General features: G+C 44.1%; 1 protein-coding gene across 4 annotated transcripts in view; it reads right to left on the bottom strand.

Moving 5' to 3' along the window:
* Positions 1–23,746, bottom strand: part of rbms3 (RNA binding motif, single stranded interacting protein) — a 253,458-nt gene that overhangs the window by 54,370 nt on the left and 175,342 nt on the right. For all 4 annotated transcript variants that reach the window (XM_047604581.1, XM_047604584.1, XM_047604585.1 and 1 more), the window contains 2 exons: positions 17,600–17,757; positions 11,325–11,404 (listed from right to left, as the gene is read on the bottom strand). In XM_047604581.1, the coding sequence (XP_047460537.1) occupies positions 11,325–11,404; positions 17,600–17,757 (238 nt within the window). The remainder of the gene's footprint in view (positions 1–11,324; positions 11,405–17,599; positions 17,758–23,746) is intronic.

The following is a 23,746-nucleotide window of genomic DNA, read 5'->3' as shown; positions in this document are numbered from 1 at the left end:
TAAGACATCCTGAAAAATTGATCTGGATGCATCTGTGGCAAGATTATGTCTCGGGCTAAAAGAGAGATATGACTAGCTCAAGGTAATTCATAAATCTTTGTGTCTATGTGTAAAAGGATCAGGACAGGGCCTGGTGAATAGGAAAACTTAGTGGTGGTGGTATTATCATCGCAGCATCACTTCTATCCATGCAACAAAGAGGACATAAAGGTAACATGCTGGGGTCCAGTAAAGGCCACACAGTGAAAAACTACTGTTATACACTCCATACTGTAGGTATGATTAACAGCGACTTAAAGAAAATGTGTCATTTTTGTTTATTTTGCCTGTGAGCAAGAATACCTTTTGTAGCATAATAGGTTTTCTTTGACAAATGACTTGAGCAGAACACAAAGGAATGGAATACCTTGTCTGTTTAAAATATATATATATATATATATATATATATATTATTCACCGAAAGTTGTTTAGATTTCTATAAAGCTGCCTTTCCCAGCAGGCCAGGTTTCTTTCTTTCCTCCACCAGGCAGTTTCAGAAGCTATTTACATCTCATTTGAATTATTCATGACTACCTACTTCCGTTGGCTACAGGTTCACCTCCAGCCAATCGGGAAACTACCTAATGGACAATGCAAATTTCAGAATAAATTTTTAATTTTTTTGGACAATGCTAGCTTTGCTTTAACCTCCTGAGATCTGAGCTTGGTCTGCATTTTTAATTTCTCCAATATTATTTGGGATTAGTAAGTATAAAAACTAAGCATCATCGCTGAACAGGAAGTAGTAGTTGTGGAAAAAAAACAATGTCCTCATATGTGGACAGTTGAATTATTTCGTTATTTATATATAATGAAGTCACCCAATGTCTGTCAAAATGTAAAACTGTTTATTATTATTTATTATTAATTGAACATGGCTGTGCAAACTATCTGGGAACAATGAAATCCCAACGTCCTCAAACAAGTACTTGCTAATTAGTGGTGCTGTAGCTTGTTGCTATTGATAAAAATTGTTCATTTTGCACGTCATAACAAACTAGAAACATTTATCATGAATAAATAAGTTTTAACCTTTGCCGCCACTAGATGGCAGAGTAAAGTGTCCATTAATGACGACAATGGGTTTAAAGGAAGCAGAATAAGCTGCAATAAAACCTAAAACTTAATGTCCCCATATGAGGACACGAGGTCTCAGGAGGTTAACACTTCTCGACAATAACAAAGGCGGGACAGTTCCCAAAGATGTCACCCCATCCTGACATGTCTCATTTGGCTTTGTGGTACGCATCCAAACCACTTTGTCAGGAATTTCTGCAGGAATTTCAGAATGATGGCTAATTAAGTCATTTTACAGAAGAGGAGATACACTCTAAGACCCTAATCCACCCCAAAACATAATTTCACTATTAAATCTAGCGACATTTTTGACCATAATATGTGGTTAACGTGATCTACACACTCGTATATGATATGTTTTCTGTGTTGGAGTGGACGGCCCCTTTAAAGGAGAGGGGTTTTGACGTCGTAGGTAGTGTCTTTGGCAAGAGGAATAAAGAAAAGAGAAAAATTGTCCATGTGTGCAATTTCCACAGGATACAGAAGAGATTGCGAATGCTTTCTGAAAGCTGGCACACAAAGAACTAACCATATAGTGAAACAAAGGCAATGTGGAGATTCAATCAGAGACTTGGACTGCTTGTATCTAACAATACCTAAAACAGATATTCGAGTCGAGATAGTTTGACTCCTTTTGGGAGCGGGTATTGGGAAGTATTATCCAGCTAATGATTCCGTTATTACATGTGCGTGGGCGATAGCTCTTATTTGAACTTTTACAGCCTTTCTTAAATGTTTTCTTATCTGACCCCTTCCCGTGCCTCCCGGGAGATGAGCCAAAACAAAACATGGCTTTCCAAGAGAGAAGCTGCACTCTAGTAATGGCACTTCCTACCATGTAACAAGCAAGACATGAAAAGAGTTTGTAGAAAGGGTATAGCTTTATCTTTAGGGGCCTTTTTTTTTTTTTTTTTTTTTGGTTTCCCACAGCAGTGTGTGTTGTTGGAGTGGCAGTTGTTGGACTCTCTTAGGCCTTTAAGCTCACTGTTTTCCTCCTATTACTTGTACCCGGTGGGGGGACAGACAGTTGCAGTGAGATGCGGTGCAGCTCGGTAGGGGTGTTCCCTAGATACCACAGATTCATACTTTCCACCTGACGCACAGGATAGAGAGAACAGAGAGCTGGCAATTACCAGACTTCTCTCTATATATACTGCAATCCCGGCCAGCTCTGCTCCGCTGTACTCCACTCTGAAGGCTGTCTCAGGGCCAAGCTGGAGGTAATGAAAGCAACACACTCCTAATGGACTATTGATGCGTGTGTATTTGTGTGTGTGTGTATGTGTGTGTGGAAGTATGAGAGGAAGAGAGAGAACGAACAAAGGAAAAGAAAAAAAAAGAGGCCGTAAGAAATCATTCTATTGGCGTGTTTGTGTGCTTTCCATCGGTGCGTTTGTCCGTCTATGTTTTTGCTGTGGCAAAAAGAGTGAGCACCCATGTCTTTAAGCTGCTGTAAATCATCTATATAGGCTGAGTAAAAGCAGCAGAAATAAACTACAAGTGTGATCCAGTGGCTATGATGTGCCAGCCAAGGAAAGAGACAGACAGAGAGAGAGAGCGGGAGAGAGAGACACTCTGTCTGAGACATGAGGTCACCGAGAACCAGGTGTGTTTCCATCGCTCTTCAGCTCGAACACTAGCGGGGAGCTCTCGTATAAATACACTCACACACAAAGAAAAAGACGCGCGTAGCTCCAGGTGTCAAAGTCACCAGAAACTTGAAAATGTCGCCGACTGCCACCCTCCTACGGTCCTCTGGCAGAGCATGTAAGGTCCATTTTTTCACATCTCTGCGTGTGTTTCCTAACCTGCTGGCAGGCAATCGGATGAATGAATGGGCGTCCACTCCTGGAGGTCCGGTGGCACTACAGAAATAACTCTGCTGACCACAATGACCTTTGCTTGTTCCCACACAGCCTGTGTCCTGTTCTAATGGAGGCCCGTGCTCTATTTTGGGGGCAGCAGCTAGATTTATCTCACTGCCCTCTGTGTCCTGGGACGGTGACAGTGACGTGGCCGGTGTAACTGATGCCTGCGTTTTTTTTTTTTTACCCTGCTTCCCTGACGCAAGCACACGCAGGATACAATCAGTCAATTCTGGGCAGTCAAATGACCTGGCTGGATCTTGCTATTTCTGTCCGGTGCACCTTTAAAAACGTGCCAGGAAATAGAAGCTTTGACGGACCAAAAAGTGGCACTCTAGAAAAGGAATAACAATAATAACCATAATAAAGGATGCAGGAGATGGAGAGAAGTTGACCAGTGAACCACAGAACGCAAGCCTGCTGAATTGGCTGCATACCACAGAGACCTCGGAGCATGATTATCCTCCTCAGCAAACTTAATCTTCATTCTAGAAGACGGGCAGGCTGGCCGGAAGGCTATGAGCTCAGTGACCTACTGTATCTGCTGAGAGGCTGAATATTATTTCTTTTGCAAAAGAAATACAGTGCCTCAGGTGCTGCATTAGATTAAGTTGACTGATGGCTAAAACCGGGATTCTATGGATCGGTGAAGATAATACACACATCACAAAAAAAAAAATCCTTACTGTGTTGGTGGAAGTCTGCTAGATAGAGAGAAGAATAAAATAAAGACTCTAGAGGCTTTTGGTCATGACTTTAAAATCAGCGCAGTGATTTTTAGAGCTTTGCAGAATAAATTTTAAAACTTCTGCTTCTAATAATGATAATTAGTATCTGAACAGTGTTTCAATGGACAGTGATGGGTATTGGACGTAACTGTTATGTCATTGTTGATGTATTAATCTAAGAGGAGGGTGACTTATGACAAACATGAGTTCTATTTCTACTATTAACAGTAAAAATAATCAGCATGTTAACTTTTCAAGAGCTGCTAAATCTAAATATATTATAAATTTCCATATTATATTTTGGATAAACCTCCAGATCCATAGATCTGTTAGTAAAATATACCTCTCAACAACAGAGCCCCGTGTATTGTTTTGCTACACAGCTTTTGAGCTATAAATGCTAGGTTGCTAACATGCTCACGGTGACAGTTCAGTTAAGCTGATGTTTGTTTAAAAGGTCAACCTCTGTCAGCAGACTACCATTTCTGATGATGGAGCTAAGAGTTAAAATCACATATCATCTTCTGGAGATCAGAAGTGGTTTCATAAAAACACAATGATACATCCAGAGGTTGTCAAAATTCTGGAGATCACCAGATGGATTACAAATCTTCCTCTGAGAAGCATGACTTTATCAAATGCTACAGCTTTCCATTCAAAGTGCTGGACAGACAGCTTTAGTGCATCCTACACCATCTTATTCTGAAATGAGGTACAACATGAAAGACTGGATCCTCAATAATTGAGTGCGCAATAATCTGAAGCACATTTTTTTTAACAAGCCCCAATTAGAGTTCAACCTTTTTGCAGCTCCACTTTGATGTATAAAAAATTAAAACCAACAGAACAAAAAACTTTTGTCTGAACTGTCAGATGTCCGCGTTGTCGGCGAATCCGCAGCACAAAAGAGAGACAAACACATCAATGAACAGGCTGAACGCGTGTCAGACAAAGAAGAGAGGGGGAAATTGTTCTTCATAAATAAAAGCAGCCTCCCGTGCTTGTTTTGCTTGCAGTAATATCGCGTCCACTCGTCTACATCCAGTAGCAACACATGAGCATCGGGGAGGTTTAGGCGAGAACGTGTGCGGTGCGCGTAGAATAACAAGCACAGAGGAGAGCAGCACATGCGGAAAGAGCGAGGGATGAAAGAGAGTGGTGGTGGGGCAGATAAGAGTGGGAGGGATAGACGAGAGCGGGTATAAAAGCAAGGACAACAAAAAGTGCAAGGAGAGGCACGAGCGGGATGAGAGGGAGAAAGCTAGAAGGGGATCAACATGGTGGACAGCTGGGCCGGGGTCACGCGGGTCAGGCTCAGGCGGCGGTCGCGCAGTCAAAGTCATCCTTTCATCTCATCTGCTGGAGATGCAGCAACCTAAACTTTACTGAAATTTAACCTTCCAAAAGCACAGGTTGATCCAACTTTCATTCCTCTCCACACCACCTATCACTTCCTTCCCCTCTCTGCCCTTTTCCATCTGCTCTCCTTTATCTTCCTCGCTTATTCCTGTCACATTTCCTCAGCCCCTAATCTATTTCTTTCCATAACACTCCCGCTTTATTTCTCCCCATTACTCTCCCTCGTTATGTACCGTTTTGTCATGGTGACTCTCCCTCCTCACATTAGATGTGGTTGAGTGGAGAGCAAAGTCAATCGTTCCTGTCTGAACCCCAACAGGAGCCGGAGCGCCTCTTCTCCGCCTAAACAAACTTTGAAGCCAATCAAAGGGCTTATATTATTTTCTGTGGAAAGGGAAGTGCGGCAGGTGAATACTTTATATCTCGGCGACGGATCCACTCACGGCGGCTCCCCTCTCCTCTCTCCTCCTCCCTGCTAACCGCTGGCTCTGCTCATGAATGATACAGTTCAGTGGCAAAACAAACAAAGCGTGACAAATCCAGATTATTGTCTGTAGGCGAGATAAGGTTATAATGAGAAAGTGCATCGGGGGAAATTGATCCTTTTTCAGGAAGCCGTCTGATTTACTGGGGATGCCAATAATAACTTCCTGTGTGTCCTTCCTCTAATGGGAGGCGAGTGAAGTCAAAGGTGGAGGGAGCGGAGGGGGCCGCGCTCAAGAGGACGGATCTCATTATGATGCAATATCCTGAGAAGTGCATTCGAAAGGGAGGTTTTGTGGCTAATTATTATCCGTGGCAGGGCGTACTGAAAATCTGTCCGATCGCCTTTGACGATCACAAACAGAGACAGAAATGTGGGCAGTTTACTCTGGGTGACAGCAGATGTAACCGAATTATCAATAGTTAGATTTGACCTTTTGTTTCTGTCTAAAAGGAGGAAGGAAAACGTTAGATACGCTCTTCGCGATTCACACATGACACACAGATGCACGACGGGAACTACGTGCCTCGGTGTACTTGGAAAGGAAGCCGCGTCTGAGCTACACTGACAGCCAAGCCAAACCTACTTGGCTGAATGTTAAATCTACACGCCATAGGGGAGAGAAATGGGCCTGCCGACAGGCCAGTTATTAGCCAGGGGAATGTGGGAGGGATGGCAGAAATTAACATAGATTACTCGAGTATGACTGACAGTTTCAGAAGGGCTTTTTGTGACTTACCAAGTGATTTGGGACTTGCCTTAATTCAGCGAGGGACGATTTAATACCGTGGGCTGTCTCTGCTATCTTGGCACCGTTGCCTTGGTGAGGATGCCAACAGGGAGGGAATCTTTTTTTTTTTTTTTTTCTTTCTGCAAGAGCACCCCCAGCTACGGCTCCCCCACCCTCAGCGGCGCAGGCCTCGTGCTCTACAAATAATGACGGCAAGTGTTGGCAGGCCAGCACTTGGGGTTCGAGGCTGTCTTTTGGTCTCCATTGTGTTTTATTTAAAGAGTGCATGCCAAATGGTGGCCCTCGTGAACTCGCTCTAGCATTATTCTGACAGATGTGGAGGTTTTTACAAAAGCCCGGGCATTTATGTGGATGTCTGGCAGATTAGAGAAATAAATCAGATAACTAGAAATTTGATCAGGATTAATAAGGGGACATTTCATACAAGAAAAGCAATGGAGGATGTGGCATTTAGGTCCGTATGATAAAATACCACGAAACTGGGAATTAGTGAGTAGGAGAGACCGTCATTATGGTTTAAAACAAAATTGCAAAAAAACAGATAAAGTTAAAAACAGAAATGCTGTTAGGACATGCAGGAAACCTTGTACATATTGCATGTTTCCGCTTGGTTCCATCTCCCAGGGCCACTGTGGCTGCTTCCTGATGTGGTTTTCATTATTTATCCAGCATCTATTGGACAATATTGGAGCCGACTCTCAGCTCTGCTGCCATATTGGCAGCAGGACAACAGAGCAAGCAACAACAACGGAAGCGAAAAGGAAGAAGCTGCAGTGTAACTGCACATTCAGTCTGAAACGAGTCTCTGTTTTCACAGTTAGACATTAAAGCAAAAGCTAGACTCAAGTCTGGAGCTGCTTTTTGTCCAATGCTCAATAATACTTATAAAAAAAAAATAAAAACTAACCTAACTGTTTACATAGGTGGAATATGATTATAGAATAATTCAGTCATCAATGCACAGCAGCACATTCAGAGTATCAAACAGTATCAGGTTTCTTTCTGCCACACAGAGTATGGTACGTACATGGGATTACTCACCTGACGAATTCAAACAATGGTTAATGTATCTACGGGTTTGAATTACATTTACCATAGGGTGTCATCTCTAAGCTGTTTAATGTATTGTGGGACGAAGGGCTTTAATCAGCAAGGCTCAGTGGAGCCAGCGGATTAAATCACGTTTTATCTGCGCTTCCTTTGACTTTCCCAGTGCTCAGGGTTGCAGTGTAAATCATAATGTGTCCCTGTTGGGCTCACTTCAGTATAGTTTATTGCCGGAGTCACATTTCATAAATTCCATTTATTTTGTGTATTGAGTAAATCCACATCCACTAAAAACAAGGATAACTCTTTATTCTCACCTCCAACTACACAGCGATATCATTCCATCCATGCGTGCACGCATGTGTAGCATATACCATGTAAATGTGTCGGAAAACTGACGTCTGTGTCTATATTTGACGCGGCGTAAAATATTTTCGGGCGTAAAGTGAACGCACGTCATCCACACGCGCGCGCGAAGTACGTGCACGAGTTGTACTTGTGTGCGCACGTATGCACGCCCAAAGCCGACCACGGCGTCAGAGAGAGCGGCTGCCGCATTGCACAGAATAACTAAACAGCTGTAGTGCTCCATCAGGGCTATCGATCATGTCCCTCTCTCTGAATCACAATCAGACGTGGGCAGAGCAGAGCGGCTGGAGCAGGCCTCAGTGACTGGATCGGTGGACGACGGGTACGCACATCTCATATCAACCCAGCCTCGCCAAACAAACCTGACCTGGATAGCTGATTAGATGCATCAATGTGCGAGTGTCATATTCCTGTAGAACTTGCTGGAGACTCAGACGAGTATTCGGTTCAACCTTGCGGTGTGCAACATGTTTTACAAAAAGGTGTTTAGAGGGTGTTCGGCGAGCAGAAGCATTGATAAAAAATGTATTCATATCCATATATAAAATTACATGTGATTCTGTAAAGATCCTAGAATAAGAGGAAAGGGGAAGCCATTAAGCATCATTAGCCCCCATCTGCTATCATCTTTCCACACTGTATATCAACTCAACATTTCAAGTAATCACAAGGAAGTTTGATGTTATTACATTAAAATTTAAACAGGAAGTGCATGGAAACTGTCTGCAGTGCTATTAGCTGCCATCTGTTAGCATCTGCACTATTCTCCAGTCTGCTATTCTCAGCTCGGGGAGGGTATCTGTATCTCAGCGTTAACTTCCTGCCACTTCCTTTTCGTTTGCTTTCCCATGGCCAGTTGAATTTAACAGATGACCTGCCACCTGACATCCAGATATTTACTTCCTGGTATGGGACAGCGAGGTTACAACTCAATATGCTTTTTTTTTTTTTTTGCATTGCCACTGAATACACCTGAGTAAGGGAGGGCAGCTATGACGAGACCAACACGCACACACACACACACGCACGCACGCACGCACGCACGCACACACACACACACACACACACACACACACACACACACACACACACACACACACACACACACACATCTCTTGACACAGTGTGTTTGAGTGGCTAAGCTGGAAATGCAGAGGCTTGTCAGATACGGGCTGGAGAGGATTGGTGAATAAGCTTGCTACATGGAAAAGTGCGTGTATAAGTGCGTGCATGCATGTGAAAGTGTTGAGCCAGTGCAGCTACTTTGTGCGCGCTTGTGGGTTATGTTGAAATGTTAAACGGTGGAAAAAAAAAAAAAAAAAAAAAGATTTCTCATTAGCATTGTATGGATATTGACATTCCTTTCAGGTCAAAGTTAGTGGTGCATGACCACATTTGTGCTTTTGTGGTTTGTGTGTGTGTGTGTGCCAAGGCTCGCACAGTGTAGTAGTCACGGCTGTCACACAAGCACACGCACAGCGTGTGTACGCACACACACACACTCACACAAGCTTCCACTGTGCTGTGTGTGTGGTGGAGCCCCCGGGGGGGTGCCGCTGAGCTGTCAGAGCAGGATGGATGAAGAAGCTGCCCTGCATAGCAAGGGGCTCTGGGGAAATACCACCAACATGACACACACGCACACAGAGACGCACGCACAATGACTGTGACTCTGTCAAAAAAAAAAAAAGTACGTACATGCACATGTTTTATAATGTGGATATTTGAATATGCACGCATGAATCTGAATGCAAATACAAATGCATTCAAAATGATTAACAATCGCACGCAACCACAGACAATCCACGAATGCACATCTACAAAAGGGCTATTTGCTTTATCTGAGAGGAGACAGCAGACACAGCCCTAGGGTACTCTGCAGAGGAACATCTAAGTATGAAAGGAATGTCCAGAACTCTCCATTTAGTGGACAGCAAGTCAGCATGGGCAGTGCTGACAAATTGGGGAAAAAGTATCAAGGGATGTTCATTGGCAGATTTTTTTTAGAATCTGAGGCACAGCTAAGGAGTTTAGACTCAATTATTTTATTATAATTGAAATAGTTTGGGACATGTTCAATTATTCTCCCAAATGAAGTATTCCAGATAATCTACATTTATGGTTATAAAGTTTATAACATGGTCTAATCTGCTCTTAATGCTTGGGTTTCCTGTTTTGTCAGACTTCCACTGGCTCCCAGATCTCAGCGGGTGCTTTGGTGAGCACAAAGCTATCATAACTGAGAGAAACGATGGTAAAAAGTACAAAAATAAAACCCAAACTGTAATAAGCGGTAAGTATTCTTTGAAGGAATTGATGATGGTGTGAATCACCTCAGTTCACAACTCAAGGAATAGCTTTTGCAACGAGTAGAGCGAGGAGAGGGAACTTTCATAGACCCTGTCTACAGAAGGATTTCCCCAATCAGTGCGGTAAATCTCCATGCTTGGCACAAGCCCGAACAATCCATTAACAATAATAAAGCCCCAGTGGCAGGGAGATAGACCCTTAAAGGGGAAGGTCAGCCTGATATTACAGCTTTAAAGGTTTCCTATTACGGCTCAACTTCAATATAACCACTCACCTTGCCTTTAATGGCTGCTGGCTATGCAGCGTCTGAGGCACATATGGAGATTCTAAAAATCCAGACCCTCTGACATATTACTGGACAGTGGAGAGCGATTTATGGTTCTGTTTCTGCACTCCTGGGTCGGAGGTGTGAGTGTTGTTAATAAAATTTCCATAGCGGTGAAAGAGATCTCCTCGGTATCACCTTATCTGGTCCGCACGTCCTGCTGGGATGCACCGGGGAGACTTTTGAGTGCTGCAGCTCCGGGGCCCAAAAATGCATAAACAGCACATTTTGTTCATCCAGGCCTCTCCCTCTGAGACTTTCTTTCATATCTTTACTCCCTTTCCAATTCACCTTCTTTCCACAACCACCTCTTCGAAATCTTATTCCCCTTGAGACTTGCTTTGTTCCTCAAACTTCCATTGCTTTGTCTACTTACTGTACTTTCTGAACTGTGATGTCTCTTTGCACGCCGCCCAAAAAGACAGAGCTAATACGAGATGAAGTACAAGCTTGTCTCCATTTTTTGACATTCTGCCTTTCACCCACTTGTCCCTGCTTGTTTTCTCCTTGGCCGCCATCTAGGGTGACTGCAGAAAAAGGGTGTCGGGAAGGAGAGAGGACGACTCTGCAACCGAGAGCTAAGAGCCGAAAGAGGAAAGAGGGGAGAGTGCGAGCTCTTAAGGAGATTGCAAAGAACAGCACAGAGGCATGAGTGTGAATATTAAGAGGGTTTTCTCCTGCCCGAGAAGTTCCGGCCTGCAGTGAGAGCACCACCAGGGAAAGAGGGAGAGATGGTGACAAAGAGAAGGCGAGACCTATAGAAGCATCAGCCATTCAGCCGGAGCTAGCTTCAGGTGTCAGAAACCGCAGTGCATACAATCTATCAAGCTGTCCAACAAAACTGAGATGGGAAATTACCATAATTGAATTAGAAAGGCTGTTTCTTATTGCTAAAGAGATGATATTTCCAGGAAAGATTGAAAAGGTGTGATGCAAGAGTAATGTACAGAAAAGGAGAGGAGAGACTCACCTGGAATGCCTGGTGGGGTTTTCAGGTATTTTCCGTTGAAATGCTGTATCACTACTTCACATTTCTCTGTAGACTCCATCCTGTAACAAAAAGCATTTACTGTGTTAATAGTATGTTCATATTAACTCCTTCTGCATTCAATTATTACATGACGCATGTGTCACTGCATTTTTATTTATTTATTTATTTGAAAAATGCGACTGAAAGAGTGGCTGCATGTCGCCTGTAGCTCCACGAAGAATTAGGTTATTCTGAATGTGTTAATGATTGTTTTTCTGTGCCTTGAACCAGTCAAATTGCTTTTGGTCGTTTTTGTCTGTTTTTATTTTTGTTTTTTGGCTGTATCATTGGTCGTTGGTTGTGGAGTTCGGCAGAGCGGTTGTTGTGTTCCGTTGGTGTGTTCCTGCGATCCTGCTAGCGGGGTCCACGTCCCCGGAGCTGCACGGAGTGAGGCCTGAGAGTCCCACTGAGTTTCAGGAGAAGTGCTGGGGATGCCAGACTGGAGTTGGAGGAGTGGAGAAGGAGAAGGAGGTTCAGGTCGGTGGTGCGGTCCTCAAGGGGAACGTGAGGTCTTTGGCGGTGGGACGGATGGACTGTGTGCGCTGACCCAGAGGGAGTGTGTCTTAAGAAGAGCTTTGGAGACCTGGCTCATAGGACCACAGCGTGTCTGTGCCCAGCTTCAGACTCTACGGGCGGACTCACTCCGTTGGCGTTTACAACGTGGAAACACTATTGATGAAAAACGCCATGACACGATCCATGCCGCTGTTGCTACGCAACTGACCAAACAACCATATCGGACACTGTTCTGCCAACTATTTTTGTATAGCTTTTCATAATTCTGTAAATTGCTTGATTACACTTGTTTTTTTTATTTCACTTTAATCTAATCTCATTTGATTTTATCTTTCTTGTGTTACTTTTATATGCAACAAAGCTGCGGTGACAAAGTAATTTCCCTCGTGGATCATTAAAGTCTGTCTAAGTCTTAGTCTTTCTGGAAAAAAATAGACAAAATAGCGTGACCGTCACTTTTTATTATCACAAGAAAGGTAACAAAACCTCTTTCATGGGAAGGCAACGATTTGTAAAGAAAGATAAATCAAGGTGAGGCCACAAGGTGCAACGGTTCAGTTGTCTTCATTACTTTTTGTTAAACAACTCATTGCCAGTTTCCAATTTGCACTGAGACCCTTCACACATGGAGCACAAGGTTAAATACTGCCACCGATGACACACTTACAACAACAAAGAATCACCCTTTAGACTGTGTCCTGCCGACTGGGCTCTATCAGTCTGCTCATTCTAAAAAAAAAAAAAAAAAAAAAAAAGTCCCACAAGACTATCCACAGTCTGTCTGTCTATCTGCTGCCAAACGGCTTTGTCTGCATGAGTCAGAAGTTCATAATGAAATTCAAGGCTTTCTGGGAAAGAGCTGTTATGCAGCTTTTCTGTGCATAATGAAAAAGACAAATGATAGAGAGACGGATGGAGAGAAGGTGGAAGGGATGTAGGTGATTAAGTAGGCGAATGTAGAGATGAGAAGGTTGAAACTACGTTCTTATGGATAGTAATGACTGACTTCCAGAAGCGGAGCAAGAATACAGGATGCGTCTGGATCAAACACGCCAACCAGCTGACCGTAGCGGTGCTCTGATCTTTTACATCACAGGCCTACAGACTCTAACGCCACACACACATTAGATCAAAACACATAAAACTGCACATTTCTGTTTGTTGGCATGCACACGCACATCTTTTATACTTCTATGTGGTGTGATAAGAAATTTCTAAAGGTAATTTGAGCAATTTTCAATAACTGTAACCCTTGGTTTTAAAGCTTTCTTGTCCCATGTACGTTGGTTAATGTGTTGGACTATTTATTGGCTGTGAGCAGCGACTTCCTGGAGTGTGGACTGGTTTCTCACAGTGACAACAAGACAACAGGAGATCACTGCAGTGGGCCACGAAACAGTGCAGCACGTGACTTGAACACATATGTTTTCAGTTTTCTGTTCAGTTATGTACATCGATCAGGCATAACTTTAAAACCACCATTTGGATCTGACATTCGTGTGGATGAACGACCCATCTAGAGCAGACCAGGCACCCCCACCTCATAGCAATAACACTCCTTGACAGCAGCAGTCATTCCCAGCAGGATGCAGCCTGACACAAGCGTACACACAAAAATGGTTTAGGAACAACTCAAAAAATCATGAAGAACAGCACAAGGTGTCGACCTGACCTCTAAATTCAGTAGAACCGAAAATGATCAAGTATCTGTGGGATGCACTGGAACAAGCCAGATCCACAGAGGCCCCTCTCCTCAACCAATAGCCCCCCACTAACAACATTCTGTTGCCAGACATCACAGGACACCCTCAGGAGACCCATGTCCTGACTTACACAATATTCAGAAGGTGGTCATAATGTTATGCCTTTTCGGTGTATAATAATAATTTATTGCAAATCTGCCGCAAAACTGCAAATACCTACCGGTGTAAAACACAAAACCTGATTACTATTTACTATTTACAGAGCAGGTTGGATGTTTCCCCTGTTACCTGTGTTCATGCTAAGCTAAGTTTAACTAAGCTAATAGAACAGAACCTGAGCCAAGGGCTGCATTGTGGTAATATGTATTCTGTATTGCAACGCTGGGAGAAAGCTGATACGGAGCAGGCTTTAAAAGAGGCTGTATTTGTGCACTTCCTCAGTCACTCTCTCTGGGGAGACACTGATCAGGTTGCACACACGAAAAGGGCCATAAGTTGACGCATGAAAAAAGACAGCTTGAAAGAGAAGTAGAATGCTAGTCTCCTCTTTCACCTCCACGCAGCAGGGCCAATCGTAGCATGAAGTGGGTGTGACCGCTGGATAGCTGTTTTCAGAAAGTTCAGCAAATGGTCGAACCCTATTTGACATTGAAAATGGGAGGGGGAGGAGAGCTTTCGGATGCTACCTGAGCATCCGACGTTCAGTTCAGGCAGTTCAGATGGGTCATAAATCCAGCTTATAATGCCTACGGGAGTGAATTCAAATTTATTGAACAGATATGACAGTGATAGCAATCTGCTTACGCAACCAGCAGCAATGCATTTCTAAAAAATGGCAAAAAAATAACTTCAAATAATTTCTATTCAGTCTGCGAGCTATGCACTGTTCCCATCAGCATGACATCTTATGTAAGGACTCGTAACTAAAAGGGGTCCTCATAAACGGCTGTGTTTGGACTTTTAATTCTTGCAACACAAGTGACAGATCTGCAAGAATTTGAAAACATCCACCAAAGTCTAAACTGTATCAATCATGCGCCTGTGATTTGCTTTTCTCTGCGCGCAGTGATTTCTATCAAAAGGTTCAACCGTGTTAAGTCACAGTAACAAATATCTTCATGCATGAATTTGCACACACTGTGCTGTATATATTTTCCAGATTCCCATGTAGAAAGGAATGACCATTTTTAAAAGCAGGCTTGAATGATTGTCATGCCTTTATGGTAATGTGCTGCTGGAATGTGCAGAATTCATTGCATTCCAGATTTTCATGCCTTATTCGCCCGAACCTCCTGAAATACTCATATCATCCTGTCAGCCTCTCTCTTCTCTGTCCTCTGTCTCTCATCCTTCGCCTATCGCTACCTTCATCCTTCTTTTTTTTTTTTTTTTTTTTTTTACCATAGCTTCTATATCGCTCTCTCTGTCCCATCCATCTTACTCCCGGCCCGTCTACACCTTTTCTTTTTGACGTCTCTCTCATTCCTCCCTGTCTTTCAACCTTGGTTATTTCCTCCATCTTTCAGCGTTACACTCACTCTCTTCTGCCCATCTCTCTCGCTTTCCGTGGCCTCCTTTCCTCCCCTCTCTGTCCATCTCCCCTTTGCTATGTTCTGCCTAATCCACACCAACAGCCTTCTCCATTTCCCTCTTCCCTCTTCTCTTTTTAGAATATATAATCTTTCACGCTTCCCGGCATCATCCATCTCCTGCTGACCCTGTATCCACCCTTCTACCCATCTCTCTTTCTCTTCCCTCTGTCCCCTAGGTGTGTGGGAAGCCTGAAGCTAACCCATAGGACCCGCAGAAGGTCCATTCTCTGATGAGTCACAGCTGTTTCAGAGGCACAGGGGAGACCTAGACAACATTAGGAAGGTGGTCATAATGTTGTGCCTGATCACTGTATATATCCCTGAACCACAGCTCATTCCCACAAACATGCTAATAACTGTTCCATAATGCTTTCAGTTTAAAAACCACCCAGAAACACAGTGCAGACCTGCATCACGAACAACTAACGTCTTTATCGCTTCTGCTCTCTTTCAGTTTATGAGTTTATGAAATAATGATTTATTCCAAAACAAAAAGCTTTTTTTTTTTTTTTTTTTGCATCCCTCAATACCATCCCTCCTTTGCTTTCTCCAGTAGCACGGTGCGTGGGTAGACAGAAAACGGGTCGGTATACGGAGCGAATGAGGCACTCGGGCCGTTAGGAAGTCACAGGGAAACAAAGCGGAGGGCCAGACGCTCTGTTGGTTGGTCAGGCTTTTGGGGCAGCCAGTCAGTCAAAGAGTCAGCCAGGTAGATACTGAGGCAGGCTGGCTTTTCTCTGTGTGCTCCTGGTTAATGGCATCAGGTGCTGCTGTCTGCAATGATTAGTGCTGGGGCTGGTGTAATGGGCTCTGATAACAGTAATGGATCGGCCCACAAACACTTAGCTCGGTTTACTCTCTCTAATGCCCCCTCACAGCCCAACCCTCAGCAGCTGTCTGTCTGTCTGTTGACACAGCTAATGGGACTTCTGCAATTCATAAAACACAATGATTTATTTATTTATTTCTGCGCTCGCTCTGGCTTCTTTTTTCTGACCTGCACCATGATATTCTTTTAGTTTTATTCCTTGATCCATTGAACTTGTCACTTTTTCTTCCGCCCGCCCACGCTCACTCATTTCATTTTCTATTCCTCGGTTTTCTCATGGTTGTCACCGCCTTGTGTTTCATATCTCCTTTCCCTTCTCTTTGTAATAACCTCTGTGATTATCTTTTTTTTTAACGTGACTATTATTTCACACTCATGTCTCTCCGGCTCCTGCTCTCTCTCACTCTCCCCTTCCATCATGTCTCCTCCTCCGCCCACTGAGGGCTGCTTGAACAGGTGGCCTGTGGCAGGTTGTTGCTGTGCTCTGCTTGTTGGTCTGCAGGAGGCTGCCTACCTGTCTGCGCGCGTGTGCGTCCGTGCGAGAGCGTTGCTTTTCGGCGTTTGCATATGCGCGCGCGCCAGCACACATGTGCACCTATGCACGGGGTGTGAAAGCATGTGTAAAGGTCTGTCTGTGCATATGCTTATATTTGTGCATAAGTTCCTGTTGGTGTGTGTGTTGATGCCTGTCTGTCCTGCTGTAACCCCCGTTAATAGAGCGGGAATAGGAGAGGAGTTCAGCCAGAGCAGGTGATTAAGAAAAATCCCTGCAAGATGGCGGTTCTGTGGCCGTCAGTGGCCTCCTCTGGGTAAACAGGGGAGAAATGTGTGGAGAGGAATGAGAGCCTGGTGGCTGCTGTCGAGGACAAGGACAGAACGGTTTATGACTTTGGGGGATTAACAAGCTGAAGTGGAAACTTTTCTGAGTAGAAAAAGGAATAAAGTGTTTAGTGATAGGCTTGGTCTTGGAAATGCGGCAGCAGTGACTACGTTAGAGGAATAGGGAGGGAGTAATTGTTGGTATCAATGAATGTTTGAGAATGCACAGGCGCACTGTGAGCATCCATTAACGGAGGATCTGAGCACATACACATACTGTCTGATACACTGGCTGGCACAGGCGGAGACAAACTAATCCTTTGGCACAGTCGAACAGGCTTGGAGAAGGAACAGATCACCTTTCAGAAGTTTCCATTACCTGCAAGTAGTGTCTGTTCATGAATATGATCGTGCATATGCGTGCGACTACATGAATTTGCACGTGTGCATTCAGCTAAACGCAATTATCAAGGGTTAAGAACCCAAGTAACATTTACTCATCACAAGGAGGACTTTTCAACTTGCCTACACAACTTTTAAGGCTCTTGGGGAGGTTTGAAAACATAAACTCATAACCGTGTGTCACTGGGTTTATCTCAGCTTACTCTTGAGGCGTACCGCTTTTAATATAAAGTCTTTGTTGAGATATGCCAACAGAAAGGGTCAGCTACGGAGTTGTATAACAGAAACCATGTGACCGGCTTTAAGAGTTCCACCCATACTACATGTCTGGACCAAGACGTCACTGCTGTTTACCTCGCGAAGCCGACTCCTCTGCTGACCCCATTGGCATCCCTCAGTATCCTCGTGGAGATGACGTGACCCAGAGGCTTCAGCATGTTCTCCAGCTCCTGCTCATCCATAGACACTGGCAGGTTGGAGATGTACAGGTTGGTGGGGTCCTGCTCTTGTTGCTGCGGCACCAGGATGTCGAGGAGCAGACGGTGCATAGAAGGTAAAAGGAGAGCAAAAAGAAGCAATGATGGTTAAGAAATAAGGCATCACTGTCACCTTGTAGAAACTGTAAAATAATGCATCAGCTTTGGGTCAGGAACAATCACACAACCTGCTGCAATTCCGTCAGCTGTGCAGTCAAACTCTGGCTAACCTCACATGACATTTGGCCTTATTGACACTCACACATTCAGCTGCTCATCTGCAATATGAATACGTCAATAATTCAGTGTGCCTGTGGCTGTCTCTCTCTGACTGTGTACGAACAAACAGGCGGGCAGGCCACATTATGGATTCGTGTGAGTAGAAATAATAAGCACATATTAACATCTTGCATTCTAGACATATTCAGACAATATACGGAATCTACTGAGCGTGTCTCCCCAAACAGATTCAAATGGTTAACGACCAAGAGAAAGATGGGCTGTGTGTTGTACAACAGTGTTTAGGGTGTAGTGCCCAGGGGCTACTGCATAGCAAGCAAAGCTGCACAGCTGGTGGTGTGTTGAGCCTGAGGTAGCAGAGGGGCCGCTGAGCTCTACAGTAGAACAGCTGGAAACAGTCCCTCCAGTCAATCAGTCACAGGGCCCAGGCAGGCGGTTACAACGCAAGTCACCAAACTACGCATCCATCTTTCAAGTCAGTCACTCTCTAAATTAAGCATGAAACCGCATTATGCCATCCTGATCTCCAATTACGTGCTTTTATGTATGCACGCCGCATCCGCATTGGCATCTACTTTTCCAACGCGCCATCCTTCTCTCCACCAGGTAATAAGCGAACTATCCAATCAGGCAGCCGGCCAGAGTTTCATCGGTTTCAGACTCACGTCTCCAGACCTTTCATTCAGCAGCAGCCAGGACCATCATGAGTTAAATCTATCAAGGGCAAATGTAATATTACAGCTAGCCACGTATAATGTTGTTACCGCCCAGTGTAATGTAATGAGAGAATGAATAAGATTTACATCCAATTATCTGTAGACAAAAGTCTACATTAAAAATGTAACTATTTTCAAGTCAGTTTCATGCTACATTGAATAATTAACAGATGCGAATCTTTTGGGCAGTCCCAGCGTCTTGAGTTCATGCAATCTTAAACTGCATTTTAAATGCATATCTCTCTATCTCCTGATTCGTAATAACAGCCTCTCTTAGTAGTTCGGATCAATAATACGAGGCACAATAATAAGAGGCATCACAATGTAGAGAGGCAATAACCTGTGTCATGTTCTGCAATCTAATAATAAGGAAAGCTATCCTGGATAACAATAGACAGACAGTACATTCATAAAAAATTAGGAAGTGATATTTGTAAATACAAATGTTCCATTAGTCTTGAAGTGGATACGTCGCATCGGCCAAGTCCGGCCTCAAACACTGGCAAAGAGACAGAGAGAAGTAGAAAACCAAGGGCAAACAGGAGAGCAGCTAAATGAATTTAACTCCAAGGAAATGAGGACATTCGGCTAAAATGTAGCTTAGTTCAATATGTTTTATTCTTTTTCTAGAGCTGGACTAATTTACTTTGGAAATAGTTGAGCTGGCTTCAAACCAATGCCTTGGAAATATATACCAATTCTCGGTAACATATTTCATAAGCACATGTAGTACTGTCAACAACAACTTCAGCAGAGGAGTCTGTCATCTTCTCAGCTGGAGGTTGTGGAGATATTTCAGCTGTGCTCTTTGAGAATCTTTGCAGAGTCTGTGATCCAGCCAAGACAACTCAGCCATGGCCCTGTCTTGTCTTTCTGTTGTGGTTGGAGGAGGAGGTGAAGGAAGAGGAGAATAAGTGCCTCCATCAGTGTCCTGCCTCCATCTCCCCATCCTTCAGAGGAGAGGACAGGTCCCTCTCCTGATTAATTAGCTGCCTTATCTGACAGGACATGTTTGATCTGATTAAAACCTTTGGGAGGAAGCCGGAGCCCTGAGATCAACTCTTATTCTCGTATAACGGGGAACTCAATTATCGGACTAAACTCCTCCTCCTCCTCCTTCTGCAGGTTAGTCACATTCGGGCGTTTCGAAACGCGCGAGGAAATGGAGTTTGCATAACGATGGATTTGGCTGTGAATGAGGCTTAATTAAATCTGCCTGTAAAAACCCACTGTACACGTGTCACTCTCCTTCTAAGCCTCCTCGGTGTGTGTAGCCCCGCAGCTCCGCTTTCCTTTGAGTTTCACTGGTAATGTGAGCCAGTGTTTTTCTGGATTATGTCAAATAGGACTCCATGTACAAATGGAGAAAGGAGGTGTGGATCAAAGAGTTAACCGACTGACTAAGTTGATGGGCTAAGCCAACGATAAGAGACTTTATACGTGTGTGTGTGTGTGTGAGTGCACTTGAATGAAAGCACTTTCGCTTATAAGCGCAAGACAGTGCACACGGTGAAAGAGTGTGATGGGATGTGAAGCAGTAATTTGTGTGCGTAGGCTAATGGTAGAGGGCTCCGTTCGCAGGGGGGGATTATAGCGGGGAGGCCTCGTCTACGCACGGCCGCCTCGCTAAGTTTTCTCTTTGATGACGTTCCGCACCACAAAGCATTAAAAAACCCAGATGAGAAGGTTATGGAGAGGAGTGGAAATGGGAGTATTTTGACGGGAGGTGAGATGGGCCGGCCCGTTCCGAAAGGAGATTTAATTTCCTTTAATGTCAGCCTTCGCACGCGCCCCGCTGTCAGGCTATGAATGAAACGGTAATTGAGGTGTGTGCGCCTGACAGTAATTATGCGTGTGTGTGTTTGTTCCATTAAAGCGACGTACGTACGTACGTACGTACTGTACACCTGCGGATGTATCATCTTTGCTTTAGCGTGCGCGCGTCTTGTGTGAGCGATAGCTGGTCGTGTCTGTCCCCTCGCGGTTGACCAGTGTTGTGAAAGGTTAATGGAAAGGCTCCGGGCTGCGCTGGAGCTTTGGTGAGCATAATTCCTTCACCTTGCCACCAGGAGGACAGGAAGAATCCAACTGTGTGTGTGTGTGCGTATGTGACAGAATAGAGGGATACGGTGGAAGGGTGTGGGTGGACGACGTGTCATTTCCTGCTGACGGATGGCCCCCTCGCCAGAGCTGACAGCCCTGTAGCAGTTATTTCATTTCGACACCCTGCTCTGTTTACCTCACTGTAATTTTCTGAGAACATTACCATGCTACGAGGGGGAGGGAGATTATTATTAGTAGAGAGGGAGAGAGAAAATATGGCGAGGATCTGGGTTAGGGGAAAAGAGAGAGGAAACGGGAGCCGCGGATTATGTGCAAAAAGGTTAAATAATGGAAAGGGGAAGAAAAAGAAAGCTGGGGAGAAAGAAAGGGTTGGAGGCACCTGACATGACAGGCAGATACAGCACATGAAAGGGAGACCTTGTTGCCTTTTGACAACGCTTGAGGGAAAAGAGACGTCATGCGTTAGAAGTTTCTCGTTCCGCCTATGGGGCTCTCAGGGCTGTATCCATTTAACTGATAAAAGTTAGAGAGTTAGATATGTCTCTTGACTGGGGGCACTGCATCTGAGGCTGTGCAGAGGCTGCCCTCACTGTCCTACCAACAGAACCAGATCTTTACCTCGTACCACTTGCAGGATCCGGTTTTTCCAAAACTTTTGTCCTCGTATTTCAAAATCAAATCAATCATGTTTGTCGCACCTTCCCCCCTACTACTGCCACCTCCTCAGCCCTTCGTCTTTACTTCTTTCTCCTTTCATTCTTTATCCATTCAGTTTGCTCAAGAGATTAGAGCGCTGTGTGTAATTGGCACTACAGGGTTTCTTGGCTGCACCTCTGAGCGCGGACACACAATCTACGAGCATACACACTTATACACACAACGCAGTGTTTGCTTCCCTCAGGTATGCCACTCCGGCCTATTGCGTGACTAACCATCAGCTGGAAGGAGCGCAATTAAAGCTAAAGACAATGGGTTGTGTGTTGACTAGTCGGCGGAAACTGCAAGGAAGGAGTAGTTGCCGTGTTTGTGCTGCTGCGAGGATGTGCTGCTGACAAGTTTGCAGATGCCGCAGGGAGCGTTCCTGTTCTCTTGTATATAGGTTGAAGATCCGTACTCAGATCTCTCTGTGGGAGCCTGAGTCTGCGAAACGCGAGCGAAAGGCAAGCGGGGCCGACCGAATGGAAGGAAAGGAGATGTGAGAACGCGGAGAGGGGAGAAGCATACGAGCACATCAACTCACTTCAAAAGCTCCAGCTTAATTTGTGAGGAGCAAAGAGAATTCAGAGACAAAAAAAAGGTAGCACTACAAAGGACCTATCATTCTGTCAGCTGGCTAGTCAGCTGGTCGGACAACAGCAGGCAAAGTCAGCCGGGCAGCTTGCTGCCCTTTGATGAGTGCTTCCCCACATTTTCTGTTTCCACTCACGAGCGGATGACTGGATCATTCTACTTCTCCCTTTTGTACGGGCTGTTGTCAAACGCTTCCTCAACACTCTGCCATTCTGTCTGTTATCAAGACCTTCTGTGACACTCGACTTCAAAGCCCCATCCACTTCCAAGACTTTACATTACAGCGTGTCCCCATCACAGTCTGTCTTTGTTCGCGGCTGCCATTTACAGCGCAAGTAGCTGGAGACAGAGCGAGGCCACGAGGCATTTTAGGAATTCTACTTTCCAAGGGCTTCTTCAAAGAAATTGCAACTTATTTATCTATGCTACTCTATATTTGTAAAAGCTTCTGCTCAGGAAAAATGTCAGGTTCAAAGAGTGGCCTCAACAATGACTACATGTTTTTTTTTTTGTTTTTTTAATCAAAACCAGCGTCTACAGACAGATGGTTAAGCTTTGCAGACTCTATCTGATGAATGACACCACCCACACAGACAGACATATGCAAACGCACATTATAATCCAACATATGCATAAATGTCTCCATCCTGGAGACACTCAATCACAGAACAGCATGTTACAACGCAAAAGAACGAAGACAACGAGAGCACAAGCTGGTAATGCATGAGGTCCTTCTGCTGCTCGCTTCTGTTGGAAACAAAGGGCTGAGACAGAGAAGATGTGCGCCTCCACCCAGGGCAGCCATGTTCAATCCAGTTACTTATTATGTCTAAACAAACACCTTAAAAACATGGTTTTAATGGAGCTGCAGTAGATGATAAACACAGCAGCACATTTGGGAATAAGAAATAGATTTAAACCTACGTTTTTCCTATGAGCAGATGTTAGCAGAAATATGTACATGATGTCTCAACACTGAAATGGCTACATCTGTTTTTGTTTGTATTATTTTTCTATTTTCATGTTACTTGCATAAGAAGAGCCTAAACACACACTATCTAAAGTTGCAGTCAGCGCTGTTTGGTTTTGCATCATTTCGACAGTAAAAGTTACAGCAGTGCTTTCAGCCTCATATTGTCTTTTACTGTTCAAATAAAGCCAGAGAGCTGTACAGTTCTCTTTTTTTTTTTTTTTATTAATGCTCTGTTACTATCACCTGCAGCTTTTCTGATAACGCGCGCGAGAAACATTAGGCGATTTTCTGTCAGACGTGACCTTACATACTCTGCAGAAGTTGTAGTAGTCAAAGACATTAACTTCTCTTTTCTCTGCGTTTCTTAATAGGCAGTGGAAAGATATTTACTGCAAATGTAGCAATCCAGAGAGCCTTTTTTTTTTCCTCCCCGATACTAACTCACATTCCTTCACAGTGTGATCACATTTTGCATAGATTGTGTCCCAGTACTTTCTTTTTCTGGAATCACTTTGCAGCACTGAGAGGACTTGTACTGTAAGACTGTGTTGAAAGTTAGTTCACTAGATTTAAAAAATGACAAGGCAGTGCAACTTTAATAGAAATGTACTGTACCAAAATGTAAAGTTCTCACCCCATACAGTATGTATACAACATTATAGAGTAAGTTAAAATAATATATGTTGAAAATATGTACGTGCCAAAAAGCCCTTTTCTGCTTTTCTGATCTGTAGTCATCTTC

This window comes from Mugil cephalus, chromosome 14 (genome assembly GCF_022458985.1).
Source record: "Mugil cephalus isolate CIBA_MC_2020 chromosome 14, CIBA_Mcephalus_1.1, whole genome shotgun sequence".
In the NCBI taxonomy this organism is placed as follows: Eukaryota; Metazoa; Chordata; class Actinopteri; order Mugiliformes; family Mugilidae; genus Mugil; species Mugil cephalus.
This window is presented reverse-complemented; position numbering and strand designations above follow the sequence as displayed.